Below are 24,894 nucleotides of genomic sequence, written 5' to 3'. Positions count from 1 at the left end.
TGGGCAGCTTGGCCTACAGCATCCGAGGATCCCGCCGCGCCAGTTGCTAAAGTCAGCACAAAATCCACACATTGCCGCAACCTATGGAAGTCGGTTGAGTAGTGGCGCTTCACTAAGCGACCGATAGGCGCTGTACGCCTCGGGTGCCTGCGTCTTGCAGCTTGGCACTTAAGGGATGACGAATGGCTTCAACTTCGATGCTACCCCAACAGTGCAAAGCGTTTGTGTTCACCTCAGCTACAACTGCTGTGCAGTCCCATTGCTATCGTTCGCAGAAAAGCTGCCTGAATTGGTTTGTTAACCGCTTGTGCATTTGCCAATCATCCTTCGCAACGTTACATTTCGTCATTCGTTCAGATTCCTCTCTACCTCTGTGATAGATCGCGTGCTCCGCACCTCTCGGACTGCTGTTATTGGCGACCAAGTGCTGGAAGTCAGAGCGAGCAGGAGTCCAGGAAGAGTGCGATCTTGACGGAGGAAAATATTCAGAGTTGTCTTAGATACGCATACTGCTACAACCATGTCGACGCCAGTGGGGGAGCGGCCAGAGCCGACATACTCTCATCCGTCGTTTAGCATCAGTAATGCAAGTCAAGATCAAGAGAGGCCTAGCTTCGAACATCCATCGCTACCCTCATATAACGTCAACAATCAACAGCGCAATGCGAGTCACGACAAATCATCGGACGAAGAAGGGACGGTTGTCGGAGATTTCGAGAATATACCCATCAATAGCGAGCATGACAAGCCGATCAATGCACCAAATCAAAAGGAGAACTTCCCGCCAATCACCGCCAGACTGCGAGCGAACAGCCACCTGACTGTGCAGACAGCGACGGACTATGAGCCAGGCGATCCGCTCCGATCCATCGGCTCACCATCGCAAACCCGCGAGCAGGCTCACAGACTGGATGACGACCTCGCGCTGCTCAAGATCGAGCGGCAGGTCTCTCGGCAAGCGGAAGAGGAGGCCATGTCTCGAACACGGAGTCAAGATGAAGACATGTACCGCTCGAAGTCGCGCAGGCGCGAAGATCATGTTGACGAGTTCGACGTTGCCACCAACCCAGTGCACGAGAAGACGCAGGTCTATAAGCCTGTCGAGCATCCGAGCACCGGCTTTGCGAAGTTTGTGAAACAGCTGCATGCCACGAATTGGCTCGTCCGATATGTGGTCTACATCTCCCCACTGACTCTAATCCTACTCATTCCCCTACTGCTCGGCTCTCTGGTGTTCAAGCAGGCCACGGTCGGTGGCGTGTACCTTCAGTGGTTCATGATCTGGCTAGAAATTGTTTGGCTGAGCCTGTGGGCAGGCCGCATTCTCGCGAAGTGCCTGCCTTGGCCCATTGGCGTTTGCACCAGCTTGTTCACAAACAACAGCAAAAAGTGGCGCGATATGGGTAAAGAACTTGAACTTCCAGCGACGTTGTTCTTCTGGTGGCTGGCCATCGAGGTGTCCTTCCTGCCGACAATGCTCCACCATCAGAAGAAGTGGCCCGCCAGTCACACGGCCTCCTGGATGGTGACGATGAACAAGGTTCTCGTTTCGCTTTTCGTTGCTGCTATCCTCAATTTCTGCGAAAAGATCATCATCCAGCTTATCGCCATCAGCTTTCATCTGCGGACATACGCCGACCGGATCGAGCTCAACAAGTTTCAGATCGGCTCGCTCGCGAAGCTGTACAAGTTCTCGAAGGAGAAGATTGCGATGGAAGACTACGAGTTTGAGGCGCCGTCAGTTGGTCCTGCGTCAGGTGCACGCACGCCGGGCGCACTGATTTCGAGCACCGCAAAGACGACTAAACAAGCATTCACGAAATTTGGCGACATAGCTGGCAGGGTCGCCGGTGATTTCACCGGCAAGCAAACGAAGAAAAGCTCGCATCCCCACCAGGTCGTGCTCGCTCTGATTGCAAGCACGACTGGGGCACAGGTGCTAGCTCGCCGACTGTACCGAACCTTCGCTCGCGAAGAGACTGAAACAGTGTATTCTGATGATCTCAAGAATGCCTTCGATACCGACGAAGAAGCAGAGGCGGCTTTTAGCATGTTCGATAAGGACATGAATGGCGACATCTCTATGGAAGAACTCGAAGCCGTCTGTGTGGAGATCGGCCGTGAGCGCAAATCTATCACAGCTTCGTTGAAGGATTTGGACTCGGTAGTCGCGAAGCTGGACGATGTCTTCATGTTCATCGTCTTCATCATTACGATCCTGGTCTTCATCTCTCTAATCTCGACGTCGGCTGCTGGTGTCTTGACGTCCGCGGGTTCTACGGTGCTGGCACTCTCTTGGCTCTTCTCGGCGACAGCTCAGGAATTCCTGCAATCATGCATCTTCGTCTTCGTCAAGCATCCTTTTGACGTTGGCGACCGTGTAGGCATCTACGGCAACACCGGTGCGCTTGGCCGTGGAGATGACTACTTTGTAAAGGAGATCAGTTTGCTCTATACAGAGTTCAAGAAGATGGAAGGTCACGTCGTGCAAGCGCCGAACAGCTACCTCAACACCCTTTTCATCCTTAACCAGCGTCGCTCAGGTGGTCTGGCGGAGGCCGTCAGCATCACTATCAAGTTCGGTACCACACTCGAGCAGATTGATGGCTTGCGGACGAAGCTTCTCGACTTCGTAAAGGCCGAGAAGCGTGAGTATCAAGGCAATATCCTGACCGAGCTCCGCGACCTTGTTGAAGTACACAGCATGAACATGAACGTAGTGTTCTTCTACAAGTCAAACTGGCAGAATGAAGGTCTCCGTCTGGCTCGCAGGAACAAGTTCATCTGTGCAATGATGGTGGCGATGCAGGAGCTTGGCATCGAGGGACCGAACATGCGCTTTGCTGGCCAAAAGCAGAGCTTCCCGGTGTACTTGCAGAACGTACCATACGCGCAGGTACCGGGCATGGGCCAGTCTGGACAGCCGGACGCACCAGGTGGCATCTATCCTGGCGAACAGCGGGAGGAGGGACTGCAGAATCCTCCTTTCGTCGCTGCCGTCCCCGGTCGAGAGGAGACAACAGGCTCTCAAGCGCCACACTCTAGCATGCGAAGCGGGTCGGTTATGAAGCACGCTCGTCCACGTGGCGAAAGTTTGTCGCAGATGAACAAGCGTGTCGACTTCAGTCTTGGCGCGAGTGGCATGGCTTCCGGCGATTATGCGGGTGACGTATATGCGGACCGAGACAGGTCACGGATACCAATCGAGATTATGGAAGCTTCGGAGTCGAGGTCTCGTGAGCGCGCAGCGGCTCAGAACCCGCCGAGGGCAAGCAATGACCTCGCGCGTTCGACATCGCGGGATGTGCCACACTTCACACCAGGAAACCTTGCCCGCAGATCGACAGACAGCGGCAGCCGATGGGGTCAGCGCGGCGGCAGCGTCCATCGCAACCGGTTCTTCGGCCGCGGTAGCAATCTCCGCTCTGGCACCGGCGACGACGTTGGCCTGATGGAGAACGGCATAATGGCCGACATTCCCGAGTATCCGTCGGCTTCCGATAGCGCGCCTCAAAGTCTGGGCGAGGGACGCAACAATGAACGATTGGATCCGCGGTCAGGCATGATTAGCCCGGCTGCGTGGAGGATGAACACAAATGAGAGCAATCTTCACCCGCCTACGCCCGCTACGCCTGCAGCGAGCGGCGCCCTGCGTGATACGACAAATGTGCCAGAGGGTCATAGGCCGGTAGGACGGAGCCAGACGGAAGATTTGGAGATGAGGAGGTTCCATTGAGCTGTGGTGGCAAAGAATCTGCACAGGATATTATTCTGTAAATGGCGAACGGTACGACGGGTCACGGTGATGGTTCATAATTAGGAAGGTATTCACGAAGATAGAGATAGAGCATACAAAGGCGTTGGCGATATGTAGGTCTATCGGCATTGGATGCATGCGGATTGGCACGTTTGGCAAGAGAGTGCACCGTTGTGTGCTGCCAACGTAGTCTCAAGGCTGTACAAACGAACCTAGAACATTCATAACGAGTGATGGGAGCAGGAACCACTGCCGCCGTCCAAAGCGACTTAGCGATTCCCCTGGTTTGGTGTCATTCAAGGATGGTAATGCATCGACATAACCCAACGTGTGCACAACTTCTTGTCCTTCGAAAGCGGTTGTGCGGTTTTTGTTAGGTGTTTCAGAAGTGCATGGCGAAATGCTCAGTAGGATCCACCATGCCATAAGTCATAAAGCTTACTTTTTGCCCTTCGTGCCCTGACACCGTTGTCCAACAACTCAACTTTTACATTACATTCCTTCGTTCGGACCACACTCCTTTGACACCGGCAGCGCGCTCTTACAATGGACATGAAGCCTCAATGATATACTCTTGCCAGATGTGCAAGCCGGTGACAGCATGTCGTTAGCTCTTGGCCCGCTGACCACAGTGGCGCTCATATTCGGTGGCTGCTGCTCGAATGTCTTCGCTCTGGAAGCGATTATAAAGACACAACCTTCAAGCGGCCTTTTGATTACATTCTGCCAATGGCTCTGCACGACGAGCGCAGCGTATGCGACGCAATTCGCTCCTGGTAGTCCTTACACGGTCCGCCCGCCAAAGGTGCCAGTCCGGAGATGGGCCGTAGTCGCTCTGATGCACTGCAGTATCAGTCTGCTCAACAACTGGGCATTTGCATTCAGCATAAGCGTTCCCGTTCATATTGTTCTCCGCAGCTTTGGAAGTGTGTCGACAATGCTCATGGGCATCATCCGTGGAAAGCGTTACAGCTTCCTGCAAATGCTTAGCGTGGCGATACTCACTGTCGGCGTCTTGGTCAGTGCATGGGCGGACTCTGAGAGCAAGGTGAGACATAACGGGATCACGGGTGACCTGCAGGTATTGACTTGGTGTATAGGGCAAGAAACTGTCTTTGGAGAGCAATGCCTCCGAGTCCGAGTTTACGACAGGTCTGATGCTCCTGCTGATGGCGCAATTACTGTCCGCATACATGGGCGCATACGTGGAAGACACATACACCATGTATAAAGGCACCCACTGGACAGAGAATCTGTTCTACGCTCATTTCCTGAGTCTCCCGCTGTTCCTACCACTATCCGAAACGTTACGTCAGCAATACAGAAGGCTCGCTGCTACACCGCCGCTCAGCTTCGACCATAAGAAGTGGCAGGTCTCGATGCTCATGCCATCAGGCCTGGTAGAGGCTCCACTTGTAGCGATGGAGTCACTTCCTCAAGGGATCTTCTTCCTCTCGTTAACCGTTCTGACACAACTAGTCTGCATTTCAGGCGTCAATCTACTGTCTTCCAAGTCTTCCGCAGTCACGGTGACTGTAGTGCTAAACATTCGGAAGCTGGTCTCTTTCATTATCAGCACAGCATTCTTTGGACACCAACTCAGCGCAAAGATGGTTCTTGGATCTGCGTTGGTGTTTGGAAGTGGAGCGTTGTATGGGTGGGAGACAAGCTGGCGGTTACCGCAAAAGCGCAAACGCCTGGCCGCAACGAATGGCTCTGCTAAACCTAGGAGTCGGGAAGGGGCAAATGGACATGTTAAGAAACAAGCATGAAGCGGTGGCGTTGCTATTGTTTGCTGAGGTGACCATGCATCACGTGGTTGGGCTTACTGCACGTATTTTGCACTTGACTACACGCGCGTGCAAGGTCGTCCGCAACTTGGTAGGCTCATTCGAACGCCTACAGTATAACTCGAATTGCGAGGCGTTAACTGTCCTCGAGCTCTGCTGCCCCGTCGCTCTGCGTCCTAATCATGCAGTGGCACCCTCAGCCAGCTTGGGGACGTGGGGACGAAGGAATTCTGTTGCCGGTACAACCGCCTTTGGTGAGCCTCACCGCGTTAAGAGCCAACCATCTCCAAGCCGCAGATTGGAAACCAGAATGATGGTCGAGGCCTGGACGGGCCGGTGATGCAGCCAGTGCTGAACCTGTCCGCATCTTGCGGGAGCCTGCATAGCCGAGACGCAGCTGCATGCGGACATTACGTTGTTTCTTACCTCGACGCACGATTTGCGTCTTGCTCGCTCACTCGCAATGCGTCTGCAGCGTATCGGTACACCTGATCAGCAAGGTTGAGCGCGTAAGGACGGCCTCAGCTGAACGAGGTGAAATAGTTCAGCATTTCCCGGATACATGGAAACAACATCACTCGTGAGCGTCGATCGAAACGTGCTTCTCCGCTCGTTGTCCATGCTTTCGTAGGGTTTGTGCAAGATGTGGTATTTGGATAAGGCAGGCTCCGAGCTGATCCTAGTGATCGTCCACGGCACGATACGCCGGAAAGCCTAACGAGATGGTGGCACTGAAGATTCTCCCGATGACCTGGTCCGTTGATGAAGGTCAGAAGCACTGCATTGCTGTTGTGCCCGTAGGCTAACGGCAACTTAAGCCTTTGAGTAGAAGCGTAGATAGTGCGGGAGAGGTTTTGGAAGTTGCACCACTATCACATGTGATAACAGAATGTGTGCATGGAGGACTAGATTGCATTGCTTCTCCACAGGGTTCGATCATCCCCACAAAATGCTCACGGTTGAGAAGCTGCCCAGTGGCCCGCCTTATGTTTGAGACTGTGTCTTAATAGACGAAGTTGCAGGTAAGCTGGTACCAAGGTGCTTGCTTTAGCGCTGATCGCGCGTGTAGGCCATGCCGTCGTGAAAGTGAAGATCTTGCGCATGTAGCATGTCGTTGAACGCTCACGTTGCGACCATGCCAGCGCATGCGATGGTGATCTGCGCATGGTGTCGTGGATGTGGGAACGGCTTGGATTGATCGACATTTGACACACTGCGAGCAGCAGCGCCAAAGGGTGTGTGCATGAGGCCTTGGCATCGCTCGCTGCCCCTTGTCTTGTACGACCCCTCCGTACCGGATGGTGCCGAGCCTATTCTTGTGAGATTGCGCGAAGTGCTACTACGGGCGGAGAACCAATGGTTGTCTTGCTCGACGTCCATATACCGAATGAGATGTGACGCGTCTGTCAAGGGCGCTGGATCGAAGACTCCCGAATATTGCTACGAATACTGTCGGCTCGATTGACGGATCCAGGCGACGAGGCGCCGACCGGAGACCCCTCGCACGTGGCGATCTAGCTTGGGCGGATGCTGATCATCCTTCGGAGCGAACAACAGCTTTGCTGAAGAAGCCGAGGCGCCTTGCCCTGTATCGGGTCGCACGTCTCTGTTGCGGATGAACGTCTCGAGTCTTACCACTATCTCGAGGTAACGCAACTGGACGGATCGCGAGGCCGCCCAAGCGTGGATGACAGCGGGAGCGCAGAGGGAACTCGGTCAACGGTCGCACAGAACAAGCTTCTGCTCAACTCAACTCATGCAAGGCACAGAAACAAAGCCACCCCAGCGCATGACACCTGGTCCATAACTGCGAACTACACAACAGGCCTTACCGGCATTTAGCTTCACCATCCCATCTACATTGCAATACGAGCTGCCGGAGCAGCCATCTGGTTGTACATCACTTGATCCATTGCGTGCCGCCGCCACCGAACATCTCGGATAAGAGCGCAAGGCACCGCGCAGAGGGACGACTCCAAATTAGCATCGCCGCCACCCGAACTTCGCTTGAGGACAGTCTCTACCGGCTTTGTATCTCTGGCGGTCTGCTGAACCCTCGAGAAGTCATCGTTGTCAGCGCTGCGGTCCCGAGTACAGGGTTGCTGCAGCCTCTTCCGCTTCGAGCTGTCTCTGGCGCAAAGCCTGAGATCGGCCCACGAGCATCCGTACCGCCTTCACTTCTAGGTAGAGTTGCACTCCGCGCAACACTTGTCTGCACTCTGCATCAACACTCTATCCCGACAGAGCGTCTATTCTCCGGTTGAAGGTGGAACGACACCCCGCAATCGCACCACCGCAGTGTTTCCAAACCTTGCACACAGCAGACACACTTGCAGTGCACACACGGCTAGTCACGCGTTAAACAGTTCCAGCCCTGATCTGCGCTAAGTTTGTTGCGCAATATAATCGCGCTATTATCTGAGTCGGCTCTGTCTGTGAGCTACAGCTTGACCACGACCCGAGACTTCTCACTCAAGGTCAGCACCATTGTTACAGTTCCAACCTGCTGGCAGCGCATTCGAAAGACGCGACCATGGCTGCACCGCTTGCTCAGCAGCACCACTCGCCATCACAATTACCATCCATCAGCAGCTTGACAAATGGCTTGCCTCGGATGCAATCGCAATTGTCGCCGGACCAGCAGTCAGCTACCGAGCCTCTACGACCAGATTCCGGCACCTGGCCGCAGCCACAGAGTAAGAGTAAGTCCCTAATTCACGCACCAACGCGTTGTCGCCAGCTTCGAATGGACTGTACGAGAACCGTCGGCTATATCGGCTAGTAGAAGTCTCACGGTGTTTTTGCGACATTCATAGCAGTGCAACCTCAAAGACATGGACTGACTGTTATCGTGTGTAGACAACTCCAGTAACGCTCAGGGATTGCAAGTGCATACGCTACTGAACCCGGATGACTCGCCACCACGGAACTCGATTCCCAAGACACCTCAGTCTGCACGGATCCCGCAATCAGCGACATCGACAGGCTCACAACTACCGTCGATCAACCAAGGCTTCCACCATGACCCGAATCGCGACTCGAGGGACTACCCGCCAACGTTGGATTCACGGCGAAGTAGTGTCGACAGCCGCATGCACCAGACATTCAACAGCCTATATATCAACGGGCCTCGATCGCCTTACGAAAGTAACAACACGTCGCAAGTCTCACTTGCCGCAAGCTTGCGCAACCCCAATAACGGCATGCCAATGTCTCCGTTAAATGGTCGATCAAGCATAGGTCGTGATCGTCATCCTGCGCCGCGTGTAGCGCCACCAATTATGCCTGTCGGAAGGTTGTCCGGCGGTCCTGATCCAACTGCCTCCCGTCCTACGCAGGGCTATGCATGGGCTTTCCCAGACCAGCCCATTCCGGAAGAAAGCAGAACATCAGACAGCGACGAGTCGAGTGTTCGAGGAGTGTCACGGAATAACAGCTTCGCTGCCTCGTCCATTCGAAGCAGCATCTTCTCCACAGACTCAGCGATGCCGTCCGGGCAGCGAAGATTCGATGACGAGCAGGCCACCACACATCATCATACCATGCAACACCGCGCGGTGCAGAACTTGCAGAACGAAGGAGTGTCACCGCAGAATGTCGGCAATTACAGCAGGACGCCGGAGTTACGGGTCAGCCATAAACTCGCAGAGCGGAAGCGGCGGAGCGAAATGAAGGATCTGTTCGAGGAGCTGAACAAGGCCGTACCCACGAGTGGTGGTACCAAGGCCTCCAAGTGGGAAATCCTCAGCAAAGGTGGGCACTGGTTGTTATCACAAATTTCGTACCAACGCTGACGCGTGCATAGCCATCGAATACATCCGCAGCATACAGCAGAACGAAGGGCGTATTAACTCGGAACTCTCACGCTTACAGCGAGACAGCGACTATGGCCGCGACGCGCAAAAGGAGAACGAGATGCTCAAGACCGAGGTCCAAGTCATGCACCAACACCTTCGACGCCTCGATCCCAATGCGCCGCACGTCTACGGTCACTTCACTTCGCAACTGCAAGGCGCAGGCGGTCCGCAAATGAATGGTGGTGGGCCGGGCATCTCGCTCCCACCGCTGAACCAGGAGCCACCGCATGCTTTCAATGGCGCGCCGCATACACATGCGGCGGCGATGCAGGGAGTGGAGTACGGTGGCTATGGTGGACGGTAAGGCAGGCGTTGATGCCTTTGGCTGCTCTAATACAATGATGGGATCCTGCTCGCTGTGGCTTATGTACCACGCGGACTGCGTTACTCAACGGTCGCTTGCGCGCAGTTCAGTCGCTGGCTTGCCCATCACATGCCATATCGCGCATGAATCGCCATGACTCACGGACCGTATCGTGCCCACGCAACGCCGGGTATACGCTGCTTTTGGCGGTCCCGGCGTCCGTGTAGCTGAGAGGGAGTATTCGCTTCGCTATATACCACTATTGCTTCGGGATTGGGCACTTTTGGGCTGGGGGTTAACAATCGTTTTAAAGATGGGGAAGCATGAGAATATGCTATGGGGACTCGCGGCTGGCACTGGCCAACAAAATGTCGGACGCAGCGGACACTGCCACAGACGCAGGTTTCACAAGTCTGCTAAATGTATCCGGCAAGCATCGCTGGATGCTGCAAGCACTCGTTCGGCGGGGATTGTATACTAGTACGAGTATGACCATGTTGACATGAAGGTTGAGGTGTGTTAAACGAAGCACATTCACACTTGACTCGTGTCTCGGACGGTGCGTTGGCGCCAAGCGGACAGCCAGTGACCTAATGTTTGATGTGTCCAAGATTATCATTCACCCATTAAAGTCATTATATATGTACAAATTCGCTCTCACTCATTATCATCATATTATTCCCACGTCAAGCACGTCAAGCACACTCGTAAGATTCAGCAACTGCTCCGCAGCCAACAAATCGCCATTCGTTATGTTGAGAGCCCACACCGCCTGAAGGTACGCCGCACCCAAATCGACAAGCTCGTCCGTAAGCGCCTGGAACGGCGCGGGCGGGTTGGGCAAGGGCTCGGACGTCGTGTTCTTCGGCGTGCCGTTCGACGCGCCGAAGATGCTCTTCGAGATCTCCTGAACCCATTGCCATGGATAGTCAAGGCCATCACTCGTACCGGCATCCCAGTACTCCCACCCCACAGCGCAGCCAAAGTTGTCGTAGTTCGCACGAAGCTGCTGGATGACGCCTTGGAGCGTGCTGAGACCCACGAACCCGGAGCCGCCATCGTTGGAGCTGTCCAGCACGCCCATGACGATGCGGTCGGGCGACCAGCCGCCTTCGGAGATGATGTTGTTGTAGAAAACCTGCGTGCTGGCGTCGCCCCAGCCGTTGTAGAATTGCGCGTTGTACCAGTTGACTAGTTTGCCATTGGGGCGGTTGGAGTCAGTCGCTTCGGAGTCGAGGGTGAAGTAGCTGAAGCCGCTGAGGCCGTTGTTTTGGTAGGACGGGATCATGCAGGCTGCGACGGGAGCCATGGTCATGATGAAATCGTCGCCGAAGTCGGCGTCGAATTGCTTGAGGAGGGCGAGGGCGCAGGAGACGTCGACGGATTCTTCGATATCGAGGTCCACGCCGTCGAGGTTGTGGTATCTGAGGCTGTCGCGGAGTGGGCCGTAGTAGTCCATTTGCTACACATGTGTTAGACTTGAGAAACTATGATCACGACCCGGCTGCGAGACTTACCACTGTAGCAGGTACGGAAGACCCGCAGAGTGTCTTGTAGCTGCCTTGCGCGGCTCCTCCAATCATCATGAGCACCTTAATTCCGCCGTTCTGGAGGGTTGTAACGTTTGACCACATCGTATCCCAGTATGTGTCGTTGATGCCGTTGTCATTGAGGTTGAGCTCGCCAACGGTGCCGGTTACGTGCAGTGCCGCAAGGTTGACGTGCGTGATTTGGGTGTTTTGCGTCAAGAGCTGAGTAAGGTCGAGCGGGTTGCCATTTACATCGTGGAAGGTTTGGACATAGTTGACCATGCGTGGGACACTGTAGGCGTCCCTTCGCTGGACGGATGTCTCAACAGGAAGCGAGAGAGTAGCGGGCAGGAAGGCCACCAACAGGCCGAAGAGAAGTGAAGACGAGAACATTTTCGCAAACGCCTGCGCTGGATTGTGAGGGAACTGCTGGTGAATGCTTACCATCTCATGCTGGGACAACCAGGTAGTGTTATATGCTGCTCGCAAGCAGTGTCTTAAAGCGTCGTAGCAGACGTGATGCTGCAAGGTCAAGCTGTGGTAACCAATGGCGTCAGCCAAACGATAGCACCTTGTCAAGTCAAAGTAGATCTTCGCCGTACAAAGGTTGGAGAGAGGATCCATAAGAAAGAAAGCGGCTTCGGATGTGCAGTGATCAGACCCTGCAGTTACCGTAACAGGGAAAGGCATCACAGCAGCCGAGCGCACCAGTGGAGCGTCGGGAGGCCAAGGTCGACAGCTCTTGAGTAAGACATTTTTACGTCGTGGTTCAGGTACGTCGTCAGAGGCGCACAGTCAAGCATCTGAAGAGCAAGACAACTTGCGTAGCCTCGGTATAGGCAGCGTTGTGATGCTGCAGGAGGGACGAGCCACAAATGAGACCTGAGAGGCTGCCGGCTGTAGCCACCATAGCTTTAGTTGGTAGTTGTAGATGCAGCTTGTTTAAAGTGATCTGCTGCGACTTTTGCTAAAGTGCACAAAGAGGTACCGTCTGGGAAGGGAAGTGTTTAGGCTGTTCATCAGTGAAGCGATAGGTTGGCGGTACGCTTTCAGCAGCGCCAGCAACAAGATCGACGCAGACGTCAACGCCGATCCCGGTTCTCCTGCGTGACTCCGAACGGTTGACACTAACTGCACCAGTCATCGCATTGTATGTGCATTTGCTTGACCGATGTCAGCGCATTGACTTGGCGGCGAGACAGGGACATTCTGTGCGAGTTGATGGTCATTGCGCAGCAGGATGGGATGATGTGGAAACGGTGGGACAGAGAGCGCCATTATTCGAAGAGTTGATTGTGTTCTCGATGTGGCATCGGTCTCTTCCGAGGACCGTGCCGAACCGCTCGTATCGATAAGATCGCGGAAGAATCTCGCCTTGCCTTTGAACATTTTCCACCTGGGGACGTGAGAGCGTTGCAAAACACACACAGCCAAGCCGAGAAGGCGAGAAGACCGGCAACATGAAGACCACATGGAAGGACATCGCGCCCGTCCCCACCTCGCAGGAGTTTCTGGACATTGTACTGTCCCGCACCCAGCGCCGACTGCCCACGCAAATCCGCGCAGGCTTCAAGATCCACCGTATACGTGCCTTCTACATTCGCAAGGTCAAATACACGTCTGAGACGTTCGCGGAGAAGCTTTCGTCGATTCTTGACGGCTTCCCGAGGTTGGCCGACATCCATCCCTTCCACAAAGACCTGCTAAACACGCTTTACGATGCGGACCACTTCCGGATAGCATTAGGCCAGCTGAATACCGCGAAAGGCTTGATTGAGACAGTATGCAGAGACTACCTTCGACTTCTCAAGTACGGACAGTCGCTCTTCCAATGCAAGCAGCTGAAGAGGGCGGCGCTGGGCCGCATGGCCACCATTTGCAAGCGGCTAAAAGACCCACTGCTATATCTGGAGCAGGTACGACAACATCTTGGCCGCTTGCCCTCAGTTGACCCAAATACGCGAACCCTACTCATCTGCGGCTACCCAAATGTCGGCAAATCCTCCTTCCTCAAGAACATCTCACGTGCGGATGTAGATGTCCAACCGTATGCCTTCACGACCAAGTCACTGTTTGTGGGACATTTCGATTATAAGATGCTGCGCTTCCAAGCGATAGATACACCAGGTATTCTCGATCACCCATTAGAAGAGATGAACACGATTGAGATGCAGAGTATCACGGCCATCGCACATCTGCGAAGTGCTATCCTGTATTTCATGGATCTGAGCGAGCAGTGTGGCTACAGCGTACACGCACAGATGGCCTTGTTTCAAAGCATCAAGCCACTCTTCTCCAACAAGCTTGTGTTCATCGTCATCAACAAGATCGATATCATGAGACCCGAGGACTTGGACGCAGAGACACAAGCGAAGCTGCAGGAGCTGTTGAAAAGTGGCAATGTGGAGCTGTTGCAGCTCTCGTGTACTACAACGGAGGGTCTGATGAATGTGCGGAATGCAGCTTGCGACAGATTGCTGGCAGAGCGAAATGCGCAGAAGCTCAAGGCGGGCACAAACGCATCAGGAGAGGTGACAGGCCGATTAGGCGACGTGCTTCGACGTATCCACGTCGCTCAACCACTTGGCGGTATTCTGCGCGAACCGTACATCCCAGAGGCTGTTCTTAACAGGATGAAGTACGATAAGAGTGATCCAGACCGGCCGAAGCTCATGCGTGATGTCGAAGAGGAGAATGGTGGCGCCGGCGTGTTCAATATCAACCTCAAAGAGAAGTATCTGCTGGATGACGATGAGTGGAAGGCCGACAAGATCCCAGAGACGCTCAACGGCAAGAATGTCTACGACTACTTCGACCCAGACATTGAAGCCAAGCTTGCCGCGCTGGAAGAGGAGGAGGAAAGGCTTCAAGGTGAAGGCTACTATGATGACGAAGAAGAGGAGCTCGCCGATGCGGAGGAAGAAGATGTCAGATATAAGGCTGAGCTGATCCGCGAGAAGCGACAACTCATCCGGAACGAGAACAAAATGCGCAAATCGCTGAAGAACCGTGCCGTCATCCCGCGCTCGAAGAAGGCCGTGCAGCTCGAGAAAATGCAGGCCGGTCTCGAGAAAGCCGGCTACGACACCACCGCCCTTGCCGCACGCGCGCGCTCACTCAGTCGTCCGGCCCGCGGTCGCAGTACCGGTCGCGCGGGCACCGAAGAGGCAGACGCAATGGACGTCGACGCCGCGCCTGCGGAGCGTCTTCGTCGCAGCTTGTCTACTGCTCGACAGCGGAGTCAGAGCACGAACAGACGGGATGACGGAGTGCAGGATGAGACGGCGCGGACGAAGGCGGAGAGGTTGGCGAAGTTGGGGCAGAAGAGGATGAATCGTATGGCGAGGCAGGGCGAGGCGGATCGGCATCAGACGGCAAGTATACCCAAGTGGCTTGTTGCTGGGAAGCGGGGGATGGGGAGTACGAGAAGTCGGTAAGGTTATGGTTATGCTGCATTTGGGTGGCGCGGATGGGAATGCTTGCTGGGGTACTTGTTTGAGCGAGCAATTGTGCATGTTAGGAGTGCTCGGCGTACTCTATACGCGACTGCTCAGGGGTCGGGTCTGCGAAATGCACACGGCTCCGTATTGAGATGGACTCGCTAGAAGCGGTACTGCGATTGAAAGATCAACCAACCTTGCCACCTCGCGTTCGTACTTCGGGCATGGGTGCGAAAGTTCGAACTCGGATCCTGTTCAATGATTGCCGACTAACAAGTTATGGTCACCGCCAACGAACGCCACGCTAATCAACAACAATAGAGCCCGCGCAAACACTCTACGTCTTCGTGGCATCGCCCGGCTCCAGCTCCTTCACCAAATCATACCAACCACCACCGCCGAACTTACACTCACTTGGGCCTTGATTGACGAAGCCGAACCGCTCATAGTACGGTATCAACCCATCCCGCGCGATCAACGCAACGCGGTCGGCAACGCCATGGCTCTCGATCCGTTGCAAATACGCTCCCAAGAGCGTCTGACCGAGCCCTCGTTTCTGGAACTCGGGCAGCACGGCTAACGAATGAATACACACGGTTCGGCCGGCTTCGGTGTGTCCCACTCGTGGCTCGTCTGAGTTGCTGTTGGGTTGGGAGGATGAATCGGGGATTGCCATGTCCGCGTCGGTTACTGTTGGGTTGGTGGTTTTGGTGGCGACGATGTGGCCGAGGAGCACGCTTTTGCGGGTTGGAGCGCCGCTGTAGACTGGTGCTGCTGTTGGGGCGGTGGGGATGGTGTTCTCTGAGTGGGAAGTGAAAATGCCGAGGCAGAGGGTGCTGCAGTGTTTTAGACGGTATTGGAACTGTTTAGAATATTAACGTGCTGTCCATTTCTATTGCTTCACTCGAGTGGGACGTTTTCAAACATGCTTGAGTTCCACATCAATGCAAGGAGTTGAGCTAGAGCAAGCTATGGATATTTGCGGCAGAACTTTGGGAAGAGTGATGCGGGAACGGAGCCAATACACCAGGAGGACAGTGTGACAGCTTCGGACGGTCTGTAAGCTTGACGGGCGTACCTTCTCTCGGGAACAACGTTCATTTGGTGGAAACGCTTCCTCTTCCAGCTTCGTGCAACTTTCGACGTCTTGCAGGCTCAAAGATTGTGTGTACGGGTGAAGCTCGTCCAACTTTGGATTGCGCGACGCCAGTTTTTGGATTAGGTTCTCTTCGTCATCTTCGTTCATATTCGTCGATTGATCGTCAACCTCTTCCGGTGATTTTGTGAGCTCTGGCATACCTTGCAAGGTATCTTCTCTCGCCGCTGCGAACAGATCCCGAGGCATACTTGGACGCTGTTCTTCAAGCGGGGGCTGATATCAAAGCTTCCTGACGAATATTAATTGGGTGAAGGCGACTCCAATGGCTGCGAAGACAGTGGAGTTTGTGACCAGTCCCTGTGTTGCAGCAAGCGGAGACAGGACCGTTACTCGGTACTCCTCGTTACGAGCAGACTCACTTTCTGCTCGGTTGTTGCGTGTCAGACGGTTAATCTTCAGCGTCTTACGTTGCGATAAGTTAAATACAGCTCGGTGGACAAGCACGATCTGAGCAAGGACAGACTGATGCCATGCACTCTCCGCTCGTTTCAATACTAACTTGGCCTGCAGTGAGTGACGTACGTGCCTCACGCGCCTCAAACGCCGTGTACACCTGCATTATACCACAGTAGCGGCGCGTTAGCGTCAAACGCTCCAGCTCTGTTCGCTGGCGGAATGCTCTGCATGGATGTGTCTTCTCCTGCCACCCTAGTTCTAGCGAGGGAAGTGTTCCATGTCTCCCTCGGCAGTCGGTGTCGCTCTCGAACTCACCACCGCCAACGATCTCAACGGCTCGGCGCGGGATGGATCTCGGGATGACGAGACGTTGCGGAAAACGGCACTATACCGCAAAGAGGCGCCGGCGATGGTGGTGCTGTGGCTAGCCGTCCGCGAACTGCAAGCAGAACCTGGGTGTCGGAGTCTACGCGCATGAGCAGTCCAACAGTGCGAGCCCAATCCATCCGACGTCCAGACCGCCTCGTTGGTGGCACTCGAGCGTCTTAGAGGATATTGCTCTCCAGTGTCGACGCCATCGCGGTGTGAACGGCTGACTGCTAGCCTCATCGTAATCACGTCGTTGCCTTCCATCATCGACTCTGCGCCGACCTTGTCCCTCCTGCCACCCAGTCATTAGTCATGAAACAGCAGTAGCATGTCTACCTGCTTCTAGAAGCCAAGGAGGCGGTCGTAGCGCACGAGTCGTGTCAAATCATTTACTTCAGTTTCACCTGAAACGAACAACATCAACAAGGTGCCACCCCGACCTCCCGAGCATTCCTGTCACGAGCGACTTAGTAGCAAGCATCAACGCCTCCTTTGGGCGACGTGCATACGAATCTCAACCTCAGCCACGCAAGGAACGGCGAGAGATACCGGAGGAATCTGAGCTGAACGGCTCGAAACGAGCAATATGTGAGTATCACTGCGGAACCTCTGTGCCGGGTCTCACCGTCAGACCATGCCGGTGTTACAGAAGAAATGAACAGGAACAACACTGACGATTTCACCTTCTTGTCCTTAGGCCGCGCATCACCATATCTATCATCGCTCCCAACCACGACCTCGACCAGGAATTCATCACTCTCGATCTCCCACCAGGCCTGTCAATAGCGGACCTGAAAGGTTTCGTCAATGCCGAAACCAGCCTCCCACAAGCATCACAGCAGTTCTACCTCAACAACGTACCCATACAAGGCGACAACAAGACGTTAGAGGAGGCCGGGATCAAAGATGGTGACATGCTAGCCATGCTTATGCGTGAACCCAGTCAACAGAACAATATGGGTAGGCAACCACAGCAACAAGCAAGTCAGCGGAGAGCAGCAGGGCCGGGTCAGGCAGAGATCGAAACGACGAGGTTGAGCATATTGGGTAACCCAAGCGCCATGGCGCAGGTGAGAGAGCAGAGACCGGCACTTGCCGATGCGATCAACGATCCGGATCGCTTTAAAGATGTTTGGATGGAGATGATGCGCGAGGATGAGGACCGTGAGCGCGAGAGGCAAGAGCAAATGCGATTGCTGAACGAGGATCCTTTCAACATCGATGCGCAGCGGAAGATCGAGGAGATGATCCGCCAGCAAGCCGTGCAAGACAACCTGCAGCACGCGTACGAGCACAATCCAGAAGGTACATTACACAAGTGTGCCGATTGTAACACATGCTGACTCTGTTGGTTGATAGTGTTCGGTCGCGTGACCATGCTCTACATCCCCGTCGAAGTCAACGGTCACCCCGTGAAAGCGTTCGTCGACTCCGGTGCACAGACCACGATAATGTCTCCCTCCTGCGCAGAGTCGTGTGGCATCATGCGGCTGATCGACCGGCGGTACTCTGGTGTGGCGAAAGGTGTTGGCACAGCTGTCATTCTCGGCCGGGTGCATTCAGCACCGATCCGAATCGGCAACTCCACGATGCCCTGCTCCTTCACCGTCATGGAAGGCAAAGACGTTGACCTCCTACTCGGCCTCGACATGCTCAAGCGGTTCCAAGCAGTCATCGACCTCAGAAGCAACAAGCTTGTGTTCGGCGACGGCAACGAGGTCAGCTTTTTGGGCGAAGCTGACATTCCCAAGTCACTCGAGGAGGCTATGTTGAACGAGCCCACTGTCGCCGGACCAAACGGCACCGAAGTGGGCGCGCAGTCCGGTACGGTGAGGCCGGCGGGTTCGTCGACCGCAGCTTCCTCGTCAGGAGGGGCGGCGGCTGCGAACGGGCCTTTCCGCGGTCAAGGGCATACCCTGAGTTCGAAAGCGCCCAACGGACCGACACCCGCAGCCACGCCTGCTGCCTCTGCTGGCGCCACTTCGCGCGCTCCTGCATCGAGCAGTCATCCGAAGGAGGCTATTGACCAACTGGTCAGCTTGGGCTTTGACCGCCAGCAAGCGATCGCTGCGTTGGATGCTTGTGGTGGGAACGTGGAGTATGCCGCTGGGTTGCTGTTCCAAGGGTGAAGCGGTTGCTGTTTCCAGACCATTCTATCCTGCGCCGTGTGTGCATCAAGTCATGCTGCATCGTCACCAACGAGGCCGACATGCAGCAGCGTCGGGACACAGCTGGCGCGCGAATCGACTGCCAATGAGACGCGGCAATGTCCCCGTCGAGCGGTTCAGCATGAGGTGTGCCTTCGAACTTACCATTGATCACGTCAGTAGTGGTTACAATATGCCCTCGCACGGCTGTTGAAACAATGCCAGGCAGCTGACCTGGCCCTACCCTTGTCCGCTTACCATTCTTCATTCCCCAGGTAAGCCGTTCACGCGTGATTAGCACCGCAGACACAACTTCGAGCATGAATGTTTCGCTTTGCTTCTGGTGAGCATTGCTGGGCGAATATTCGGAGTCTGAGGCCAAGGCTGTGTGATCTGTACCAAGAAATAGCGGCCTTTAATAGGTTCCGTCGTGGTGTCTGTCAGCTTACCTTCAGGAGCATCCCAGGAGTCAATTCCACCCGTTAGCGTTCCGTTACCTTTCTATTGCAGGCGGTTGATGGCCCGAGAGTCTTTATTCACGCACAGCCACCCACGAAGTCCCTGTCATACGCGATGGGAAAAGTACCTAGTCCTCAATTCAAGCACAACCCTCCTTATCTCACCTGGCACCCTCATACGCAGAGCTCACCGCCCTGACAACGGATAGCGAACAAAGAAGTGCAGGCCAGTGGTACTTTCTCATGGATTACCGCCAGCGCTTTGGGATCACCTTTGCCGCAGCCAGCATCCCAGGCGGCTTCATAGCATACTTGAGCAGTTTTCCAGGTGAAGTGAGCCGTCTTATCATACGACCAACGTAGTAGCGTGGCTGACTGGGAGCAGTCCGGACCTATGGCACCTTTGTGGCCATACCTGAGTCTGATACTGAGCATCTTCGTGCTGGGCGCGACGATTGCGCTTTGTATTCACGTCACGCATGAATCACCGGCGAAGAACCCCTGGGATTGCAATCCTTGGCTTATGATGGCTATCGTCACAGACTCTGTTGTGGCGGCCTTGCACTCTGCATCTTTGCATGGATTGACGCAACAGGCGGCCACTGGGGGTTTCCATATATCTGGTGCCTCTTCGTTGCCGCCTGGACGGCCGCAAACGCGGTTATCTGTTTGTTTCTGCTGCACGGAACTCAGGAGGGAGGGCTGGGGTATGCGCCTGTGTGAAAACCATATGCAGAAGTGTGCGGAATGAAAACCTGATATCTTCGGCGAGCGTGCTGATGGTCAGCTTACCAAAGTACTTATTAATGATGGTTATATCGAAAACTGAATGCAAGCGAGTAAAACTTTGCACAGCCACTGTGTGTTTTCCAGCGGCACTTGAGATTATGTATAAGTGCAGTGACACTCATGTCATATGTTCAGCTCGTCCGAGGATTCGCACCTCTCCTACCGAGACTACACAGTCATGACCGCGGATCGGAAGAACCCAGCCGACATTTTTGCGAAGGACCTTGCTGAGCGCGGAGCGGCCGTATTCACAACAATTGGCGTCATGAATGCAGTGCTCATATACGAAAGTAGCGTTCCCTGTCCAGGAGTACGTACGCTTCATCTCTTCCCCTCCGCGATTCGACGGTGACAAGTAGCATTCCAACTCGGCCAAGTAGCACCTGTGGCTCGCTCACTTGGCGTATTGCTCAACATACTCCTGTTTGCCGCAATTGGCAGATTTACTCAAGCAGCGAAGGAGACATCGATTCCTTCAGAAGGTCCAAATCAAACGGCCATTCTGGTTATCCTTACGGACGTATTTGCACCGCTGGTGCTTGGCGTGCATAGGCTGATCACACTGGATTCTCACTTGGTGTTCCTAGACTTCTGGCGCCTGCTAGCTACTGCGTGGGCAGGTGCCAATAGAGCCATTCGCCTCTTCATAGCCGGAATTGCGCCTGGGCGTTGAGGTGGGTTAATGGGCGTGGGGCCTGCAATGCATGGTAGCTGGTAGTGGCCAGTGCGATCCGAATGTTGAGAAAGTGTGCGATACAGGTGACGATAGTCTACGCTGTGTGAGGTGATGGAGACAGTAATGAGTGCGAGGAGTTCGCGCTAGACCTGTTCAAGGCTGCATTCAGTCGGAGAGCGGGTGCATAGCTGTTGTGAATGGTGAATCGTCTCTTGCTCGAACGCAATATGCATGTCAGCTTTCCGCCAGTAAATCAACATTCACCCCGGCTAAGGCGTCAACGGCCCACTGCGGGTACTTGTGCTTCTCGCCAGCATACAGCTTGTAGAAGTAAGCTCGCAGGAATGCAGGATACCGCTGCTCAGTGATGGCGTCTCTGACTTGTCGCATGAGGATGAGCAGGTAGTGAACATTGTGTATGCTCAGCAGATGCGCACCTGCAGTCTCCTTCGCCGCAGTATGATGGATGTAGGCTCGAGTGATGCCGAGCCCACCTTCAGACGTCGGTCTACAGCACATGCATTTGCAGCCTTCGTCCACGGGACGAAAGTCGCAAGCATAGGATGCGTTCTTCAGGTTGAGGACGCCTACATTGGTAATGGCGTTTCCGAAACGAGCAGTTCGCGTGGGCCAGACGCAGTCGAACATGTCGGCTCCGAGTGCGACCGATACGAGTATGTCTTCAGGGTAGCCAACGCCCATGACATACCGCGGCTTGCCATCGGGAAGAAGATCGGTGCATGTCTTGACAACTTTGCAGTACTCCACTTTGGCTTCACCCCCGCTGAGGCCGCCGATTGCGATACCGGGCGTGTCGCGAGCCACCATCTGCCGAGTGCATTCGCGACGTAGCTCCAGGTCGAGGCCGCCTTGGATGATGCAGAACAAGTTCTGTGACTCTGGTTTCTTGTGAGCGGCAATGCAGCGGTCAAGCCACCGAACAGATCGATGCATGGCCTCCAGGATCCGAGCGTGGTCCGGAGAGGTTGTTGCAATAACGTCGTCCAATTGCATGATAATGTCAGAGCCTATCGAGTTCTGTAGCGAGATGGAGTGTTCGGGTGTCAGCAGCCTTTACCGCAAGTTAGCGTGGTGGCTCTACAAACCTTGAGGGAGCAGCGTACATCGGGGTGCCATCATGAGGGCTTAGAAAGCGTACGCCCTCTTCGGTGACTTGTGCAAGCTTCAGCAGCGACACCATTTGGAAGCTGTCACCTGATTAGATAGTTACAGCCTTCGGCAATTGCAAGGCGCATACCCTCCGCTGTCTGTTCTGATTAGTCCCCCGCCATGAAGCCTACTACAGGTGACAAGGCTTACCTGTCAATATGTTATGCGGCCATGACTGCAACTTGTGAGCGCCACCGATTGTGTCAAGTGTTGCCTGACCAGGCTTTAGGCCTCTTGCACGGGTTAGTTGATCGTTCAGGATGCTGTAACGAAATGCCTTACAGATGATACGTGTTGTTCAGGCATAGTCGGCAGCTTGTCTCTTCCAGCTGCTTCGGCGTCAAGCCTTTCAAGGAAGCCTGGGTCGCCACGGGCATAAACATTGGTAGCTGAACTGGGCCATGAGGTAGATGCAGCGTAGCTGCGCGGGCTTTGGTCGTCTAACGAAGTATGTCAAACAATGCGCGAGAAACCTGTATTGGGGGCATACTGCGCATTTCGCAACCAGATCGAATTTCAAGGCATGCTGCGTCCGTGGAAGCATATCATTTTGATCTGCACCACGCGACATTGCGGGACTGATCCACGTTCTCGAGCTGCGTCGTGATCGTTTCACGGTGAGACGGAGAAACAGAATGCCCGTCAACGAAACCGAGCCGTCACGTGATGGAACGGTTTTGTGCTACCAATTCCCCCATGCATTCCTACTACTCCAAACTTCGCTCATGTTTTTTACTATGAGCCACCGGCTGTTATCCATATATTGCGAGTGCGACAAGGTAGATGCGCTGTTCCAGTAAAGATGGAAACCAGGACGCCATGCAGGCACGGACAAGGCTGAAGTCTGCTCGAGCTTGCGCCTCATCACACCACTGATTGTCTTGGGCCTGGCTTTTCGCATCGACTATTGGCTCCTTTACGCATGGTTGTACAGGAGGCGGAAGGCTTGGCAGCCTTGTAATGAGCGATATACTAAGGTCGAAATCGCATAGTAAATGATATCGTAAACCCAGTTGAGTGACCTAAACAGAAAAAGAGAGTGCCTCCATGCTAGCATGACCAGCAGCAGTAACCACACCATGTCCAGCCTCTTCCACGCACAGCATGTCGACAGTGCCGCCTTCTCGTGGGCATCCATCGGCCTTGCAGTCCTTACGGCAATCTTCCAAGGTCTCGTAGCTGCACTAGCCTTCATGACCGAGTCGTCCTCCCAATGGACCTTTCGTTTCCGTTTGGCGCTGGTTGAGCACTGGTGGTGGACATTTGTTTCCGTCTTGTTGTTTGTATCACTCCTCATGAGCACGATAGCGTTTACTGCTGGTGGAGGCGGTGACCCTGTGTCCGTGCTAGCCCTGTCTTCTGCGACGTTCTTAGCTATGGTTCGGTACATGCTCCCCGCTTGGCAGCATCGACACTATACCAAGCTGAGGTGGTACGCTTGGGCTGGTCAAAGCAGGACTGCCGTTCTGATAAACTCCGCGCCGCTCTGTGGAGATGCGAGGACGTGGCAGCGCATCATCTCTCAGGTCCGTCCAAGGCTTGCTGAACTGCAACCCACTGCGTCTGACTACTATGGCTGGGCTTTATGGACTGGCTCGTTGCAGAAGAACGATCCGACAGACATTATCAGAGTGCTGGAACCCAACGACTTCGACACATTGGAGCTAGAGAGCAACAAGCCTAGAGTCGGCATCTATGCTTCGGCAGACCCAGACACAAAGACGGTCTCTTACCTATGGGGTAGCTCGCAAGGCTTCTTGCCCCGTGTTTCCCGAGCAGTCTCTGCCATGCCCCTATCTTTGCTCAAGTCGAGTCCAACGACCTCCGACGGATATGATGGTCGAGGTTTGGCTTTAGCTATGGGCATCTTAGGCCGCAACAAAGGGTTGCAACCCTGGAAGCTTGTCTTCAGACAAGATTCTTCCATCTCCAGTCTCATGGAAAATGCATCAACCTGGACGCCTAGACCGGCTAAGGTACTCCGGAGCTTCTGCAAACATACTCTGCAGGCACAATACGGTGGCCTTGGCGAGCATTATGTGAACGCTGCAGTAGAGCTCGCTCTCTTGCTCTCCGACCTTCCGCCGTGGGCCGTGGAGGTCTGGTTGACATGTGGCCTTGAGCATCAATCGCTCGACATCAACCTTTTCCTAGCTGAGACAGCTCTTCAGGGTGCAACAGACTTGGTGCGAAAGGCTACACTTACAGCGCATTATGAATGCAGCTACGTGTCCATGATTCTCTCGCTGAACGCCATGAACCCAGCCATGAGGCATCGACAGAACAGCGGTATTGTCAAACTACTGCGGCCAGATCTCACATGCACTGAGATGCTCATGCGGGCCCGTGGCCAGGACACTTCGACTTGGTGGGACAGGAAGGATACTCAGGCTCTTGTGCAGCGGGAGATCTCTGCGCTCTCCACGGATGTCGACTGGAAGGCGCAAGCTGCTCGACTTCTTGGACCCGACGTCCCGTAGATGCCTAGAAGGCTGACATTCCAGGCACAAGAGCATTGGTCGCGTCTATTTCGCTTGTAAACCAATAAAAATGTGATGTCAGTTAGAAGGCCTGTCGCCGCGTTCTCAGACCTTCCCTCCGAGAGCGTCAATAAGGCATTCTAGATATGGAGGGCTACCAACCAGGCGTAGTAGTCATAGCGTCGATGCGAAAGCGTCTTTGACCGTACGTTCTCCGTCAGATCTTGCCTACAGGTTGAACATAATCAGAGTGCTACCTGGTCGTGTCATCCTAGATTGCACCACAAGAGGTTGCGTGGCAATAACACCTCCATTGTCGAGATGGAAAGGACGGGAGGCTTAGATCTGCCGGTGGCCGCGAAGGATCGTGGCCCGGCCGCGCCAAGCTTGACGATTGGCACATTCCGCCGAACACCGATGCCGATCCTTCAGGCGCCTAGTATTGATGAGTGATATGACACTTGCTCTCCTAGGCTTGAATATGAGAAGGACGACTGGCCTGTTGATACGAGCAGTCAGTCGCAGATCATGCGGTGCCGCAGGTTCCCTGTGTGGTGGTGGTGGTGGTGCCAG

General features: G+C 54.5%; 11 protein-coding genes across 11 annotated transcripts; 7 read left to right on the top strand and 4 right to left on the bottom strand.

Moving 5' to 3' along the window:
- The first annotated feature begins 185 nt into the window (after window positions 1–185).
- On the top strand, window positions 186–4,026 carry BAUCODRAFT_36865 (uncharacterized protein). Its single transcript, XM_007681000.1, has one exon. The coding sequence runs from the start codon at window positions 521–523 to the stop codon at window positions 3,734–3,736; it is 3,216 nt and encodes a 1,071-aa protein (XP_007679190.1). The 5' UTR covers window positions 186–520; the 3' UTR covers window positions 3,737–4,026.
- A 332-nt stretch (window positions 4,027–4,358) lies between these two features.
- On the top strand, window positions 4,359–5,529 carry BAUCODRAFT_76247 (uncharacterized protein; the record flags this gene model as incomplete). Its single annotated transcript, XM_007681198.1, has 2 exons — window positions 4,359–4,805; window positions 4,858–5,529. The coding sequence occupies 2 exons, from the start codon at window positions 4,359–4,361 to the stop codon at window positions 5,527–5,529; spliced, it is 1,119 nt and encodes a 372-aa protein (XP_007679388.1).
- A 2,551-nt stretch (window positions 5,530–8,080) lies between these two features.
- On the top strand, window positions 8,081–9,708 carry BAUCODRAFT_75925 (uncharacterized protein; the record flags this gene model as incomplete). The annotated part of the gene is made up of 3 exons (XM_007681181.1): window positions 8,081–8,249; window positions 8,407–9,300; window positions 9,353–9,708. 3 exons carry the CDS (start codon window positions 8,081–8,083, stop codon window positions 9,706–9,708), a joined length of 1,419 nt encoding a protein of 472 aa, XP_007679371.1.
- A 575-nt stretch (window positions 9,709–10,283) lies between these two features.
- On the bottom strand, window positions 10,284–11,771 carry BAUCODRAFT_230725 (glycoside hydrolase family 18 protein). The gene is made up of 3 exons (XM_007681274.1): window positions 11,682–11,771; window positions 11,226–11,546; window positions 10,284–11,170 (listed from the first exon to the last, which is right to left on the bottom strand). Exons 1-3 carry the CDS (start codon window positions 11,682–11,684, stop codon window positions 10,379–10,381), a joined length of 1,116 nt encoding a protein of 371 aa, XP_007679464.1. The 5' UTR covers window positions 11,685–11,771; the 3' UTR covers window positions 10,284–10,378.
- A 332-nt stretch (window positions 11,772–12,103) lies between these two features.
- On the bottom strand, window positions 12,104–12,499 carry BAUCODRAFT_36861 (uncharacterized protein). The gene has a single exon (XM_007680999.1). The coding sequence runs from the start codon at window positions 12,379–12,381 to the stop codon at window positions 12,205–12,207; it is 177 nt and encodes a 58-aa protein (XP_007679189.1). The 5' UTR covers window positions 12,382–12,499; the 3' UTR covers window positions 12,104–12,204.
- A 10-nt stretch (window positions 12,500–12,509) lies between these two features.
- BAUCODRAFT_230647 (uncharacterized protein) lies at window positions 12,510–15,098 on the top strand. The gene has a single exon (XM_007681273.1). The coding sequence runs from the start codon at window positions 12,698–12,700 to the stop codon at window positions 14,672–14,674; it is 1,977 nt and encodes a 658-aa protein (XP_007679463.1). The 5' UTR covers window positions 12,510–12,697; the 3' UTR covers window positions 14,675–15,098.
- Window positions 15,099–15,755: 657 nt separating this feature from the next.
- Window positions 15,756–16,022, bottom strand: BAUCODRAFT_42977 (uncharacterized protein; the record flags this gene model as incomplete). Its single annotated transcript, XM_007681126.1, has 1 exon — window positions 15,756–16,022. A coding segment is annotated over one exon (267 nt), but the record flags the coding sequence as incomplete, so codon positions are not given.
- Window positions 16,023–17,296: 1,274 nt separating this feature from the next.
- Window positions 17,297–18,730, top strand: BAUCODRAFT_75539 (uncharacterized protein; the record flags this gene model as incomplete). Its single annotated transcript, XM_007681157.1, has 2 exons — window positions 17,297–17,919; window positions 18,289–18,730. Coding segments are annotated over 2 exons (1,065 nt in total), but the record flags the coding sequence as incomplete, so codon positions are not given.
- A 268-nt stretch (window positions 18,731–18,998) lies between these two features.
- BAUCODRAFT_230685 (uncharacterized protein) lies at window positions 18,999–20,040 on the top strand. The gene is made up of 3 exons (XM_007681272.1): window positions 18,999–19,023; window positions 19,207–19,539; window positions 19,592–20,040. Exons 2-3 carry the CDS (start codon window positions 19,450–19,452, stop codon window positions 19,955–19,957), a joined length of 456 nt encoding a protein of 151 aa, XP_007679462.1. The 5' UTR covers window positions 18,999–19,023; window positions 19,207–19,449; the 3' UTR covers window positions 19,958–20,040.
- A 572-nt stretch (window positions 20,041–20,612) lies between these two features.
- Window positions 20,613–22,654, bottom strand: BAUCODRAFT_230243 (uncharacterized protein). Its single transcript, XM_007681271.1, has 6 exons — window positions 22,332–22,654; window positions 22,124–22,281; window positions 21,992–22,074; window positions 21,930–21,939; window positions 21,796–21,879; window positions 20,613–21,743 (listed from the first exon to the last, which is right to left on the bottom strand). Exons 1-6 carry the CDS (start codon window positions 22,410–22,412, stop codon window positions 20,906–20,908), a joined length of 1,254 nt encoding a protein of 417 aa, XP_007679461.1. The 5' UTR covers window positions 22,413–22,654; the 3' UTR covers window positions 20,613–20,905.
- Window positions 22,572–24,751, top strand: BAUCODRAFT_36852 (uncharacterized protein). Its single transcript, XM_007680998.1, has one exon. It carries the CDS (start codon window positions 22,921–22,923, stop codon window positions 24,319–24,321), a length of 1,401 nt encoding a protein of 466 aa, XP_007679188.1. The 5' UTR covers window positions 22,572–22,920; the 3' UTR covers window positions 24,322–24,751.
- Window positions 24,752–24,894: the final 143 nt, after the last annotated feature.

The sequence above is a fragment of the Baudoinia panamericana genome, assembly GCF_000338955.1.
Source record: "Baudoinia panamericana UAMH 10762 unplaced genomic scaffold BAUCOscaffold_11, whole genome shotgun sequence".
Lineage (NCBI taxonomy): Eukaryota > Fungi > Ascomycota > Dothideomycetes > Mycosphaerellales > Teratosphaeriaceae > Baudoinia > Baudoinia panamericana.
The sequence above is the reverse complement of the archived record's forward strand: the minus strand, read 5'-3'. Positions and strand labels throughout refer to the sequence as shown.

Bases quoted from the DNA above. Each gene is read 5' to 3' on its own strand.
- BAUCODRAFT_36865 (XM_007681000.1), top strand. From the start codon at position 521: ATGTCGACGCCAGTGGGGGAGCGGCCAGAGCCGACATACTCTCATCCG.
- BAUCODRAFT_230725 (XM_007681274.1), bottom strand. The intron at 11,171-11,225 runs GTAAGTCTCGCA...ACACATGTGTAG, and splicing joins CTTCCGTACCTGCTACAGTG to CAAATGGACTACTACGGCCC.
- BAUCODRAFT_36861 (XM_007680999.1), bottom strand. From the start codon at position 12,381: ATGACTGGTGCAGTTAGTGTCAACCGTTCGGAGTCACGCAGGAGAACC.
- BAUCODRAFT_230647 (XM_007681273.1), top strand. From the start codon at position 12,698: ATGAAGACCACATGGAAGGACATCGCGCCCGTCCCCACCTCGCAGGAG.
- BAUCODRAFT_230685 (XM_007681272.1), top strand. From the start codon at position 19,450: ATGGATTACCGCCAGCGCTTTGGGATCACCTTTGCCGCAGCCAGCATC. The intron at 19,540-19,591 runs GTGAGCCGTCTT...GACTGGGAGCAG, and splicing joins TGAGCAGTTTTCCAGGTGAA to TCCGGACCTATGGCACCTTT.
- BAUCODRAFT_230243 (XM_007681271.1), bottom strand. From the start codon at position 22,412: ATGTCGCGTGGTGCAGATCAAAATGATATGCTTCCACGGACGCAGCAT. The intron at 22,282-22,331 runs GTATGCCCCCAA...ATACTTCGTTAG, and splicing joins ATCTGGTTGCGAAATGCGCA to ACGACCAAAGCCCGCGCAGC. The intron at 21,744-21,795 runs GTACGCTGCTCC...CTTGCGGTAAAG, and splicing joins CCTCATGATGGCACCCCGAT to GCTGCTGACACCCGAACACT.
- BAUCODRAFT_36852 (XM_007680998.1), top strand. From the start codon at position 22,921: ATGTCCAGCCTCTTCCACGCACAGCATGTCGACAGTGCCGCCTTCTCG.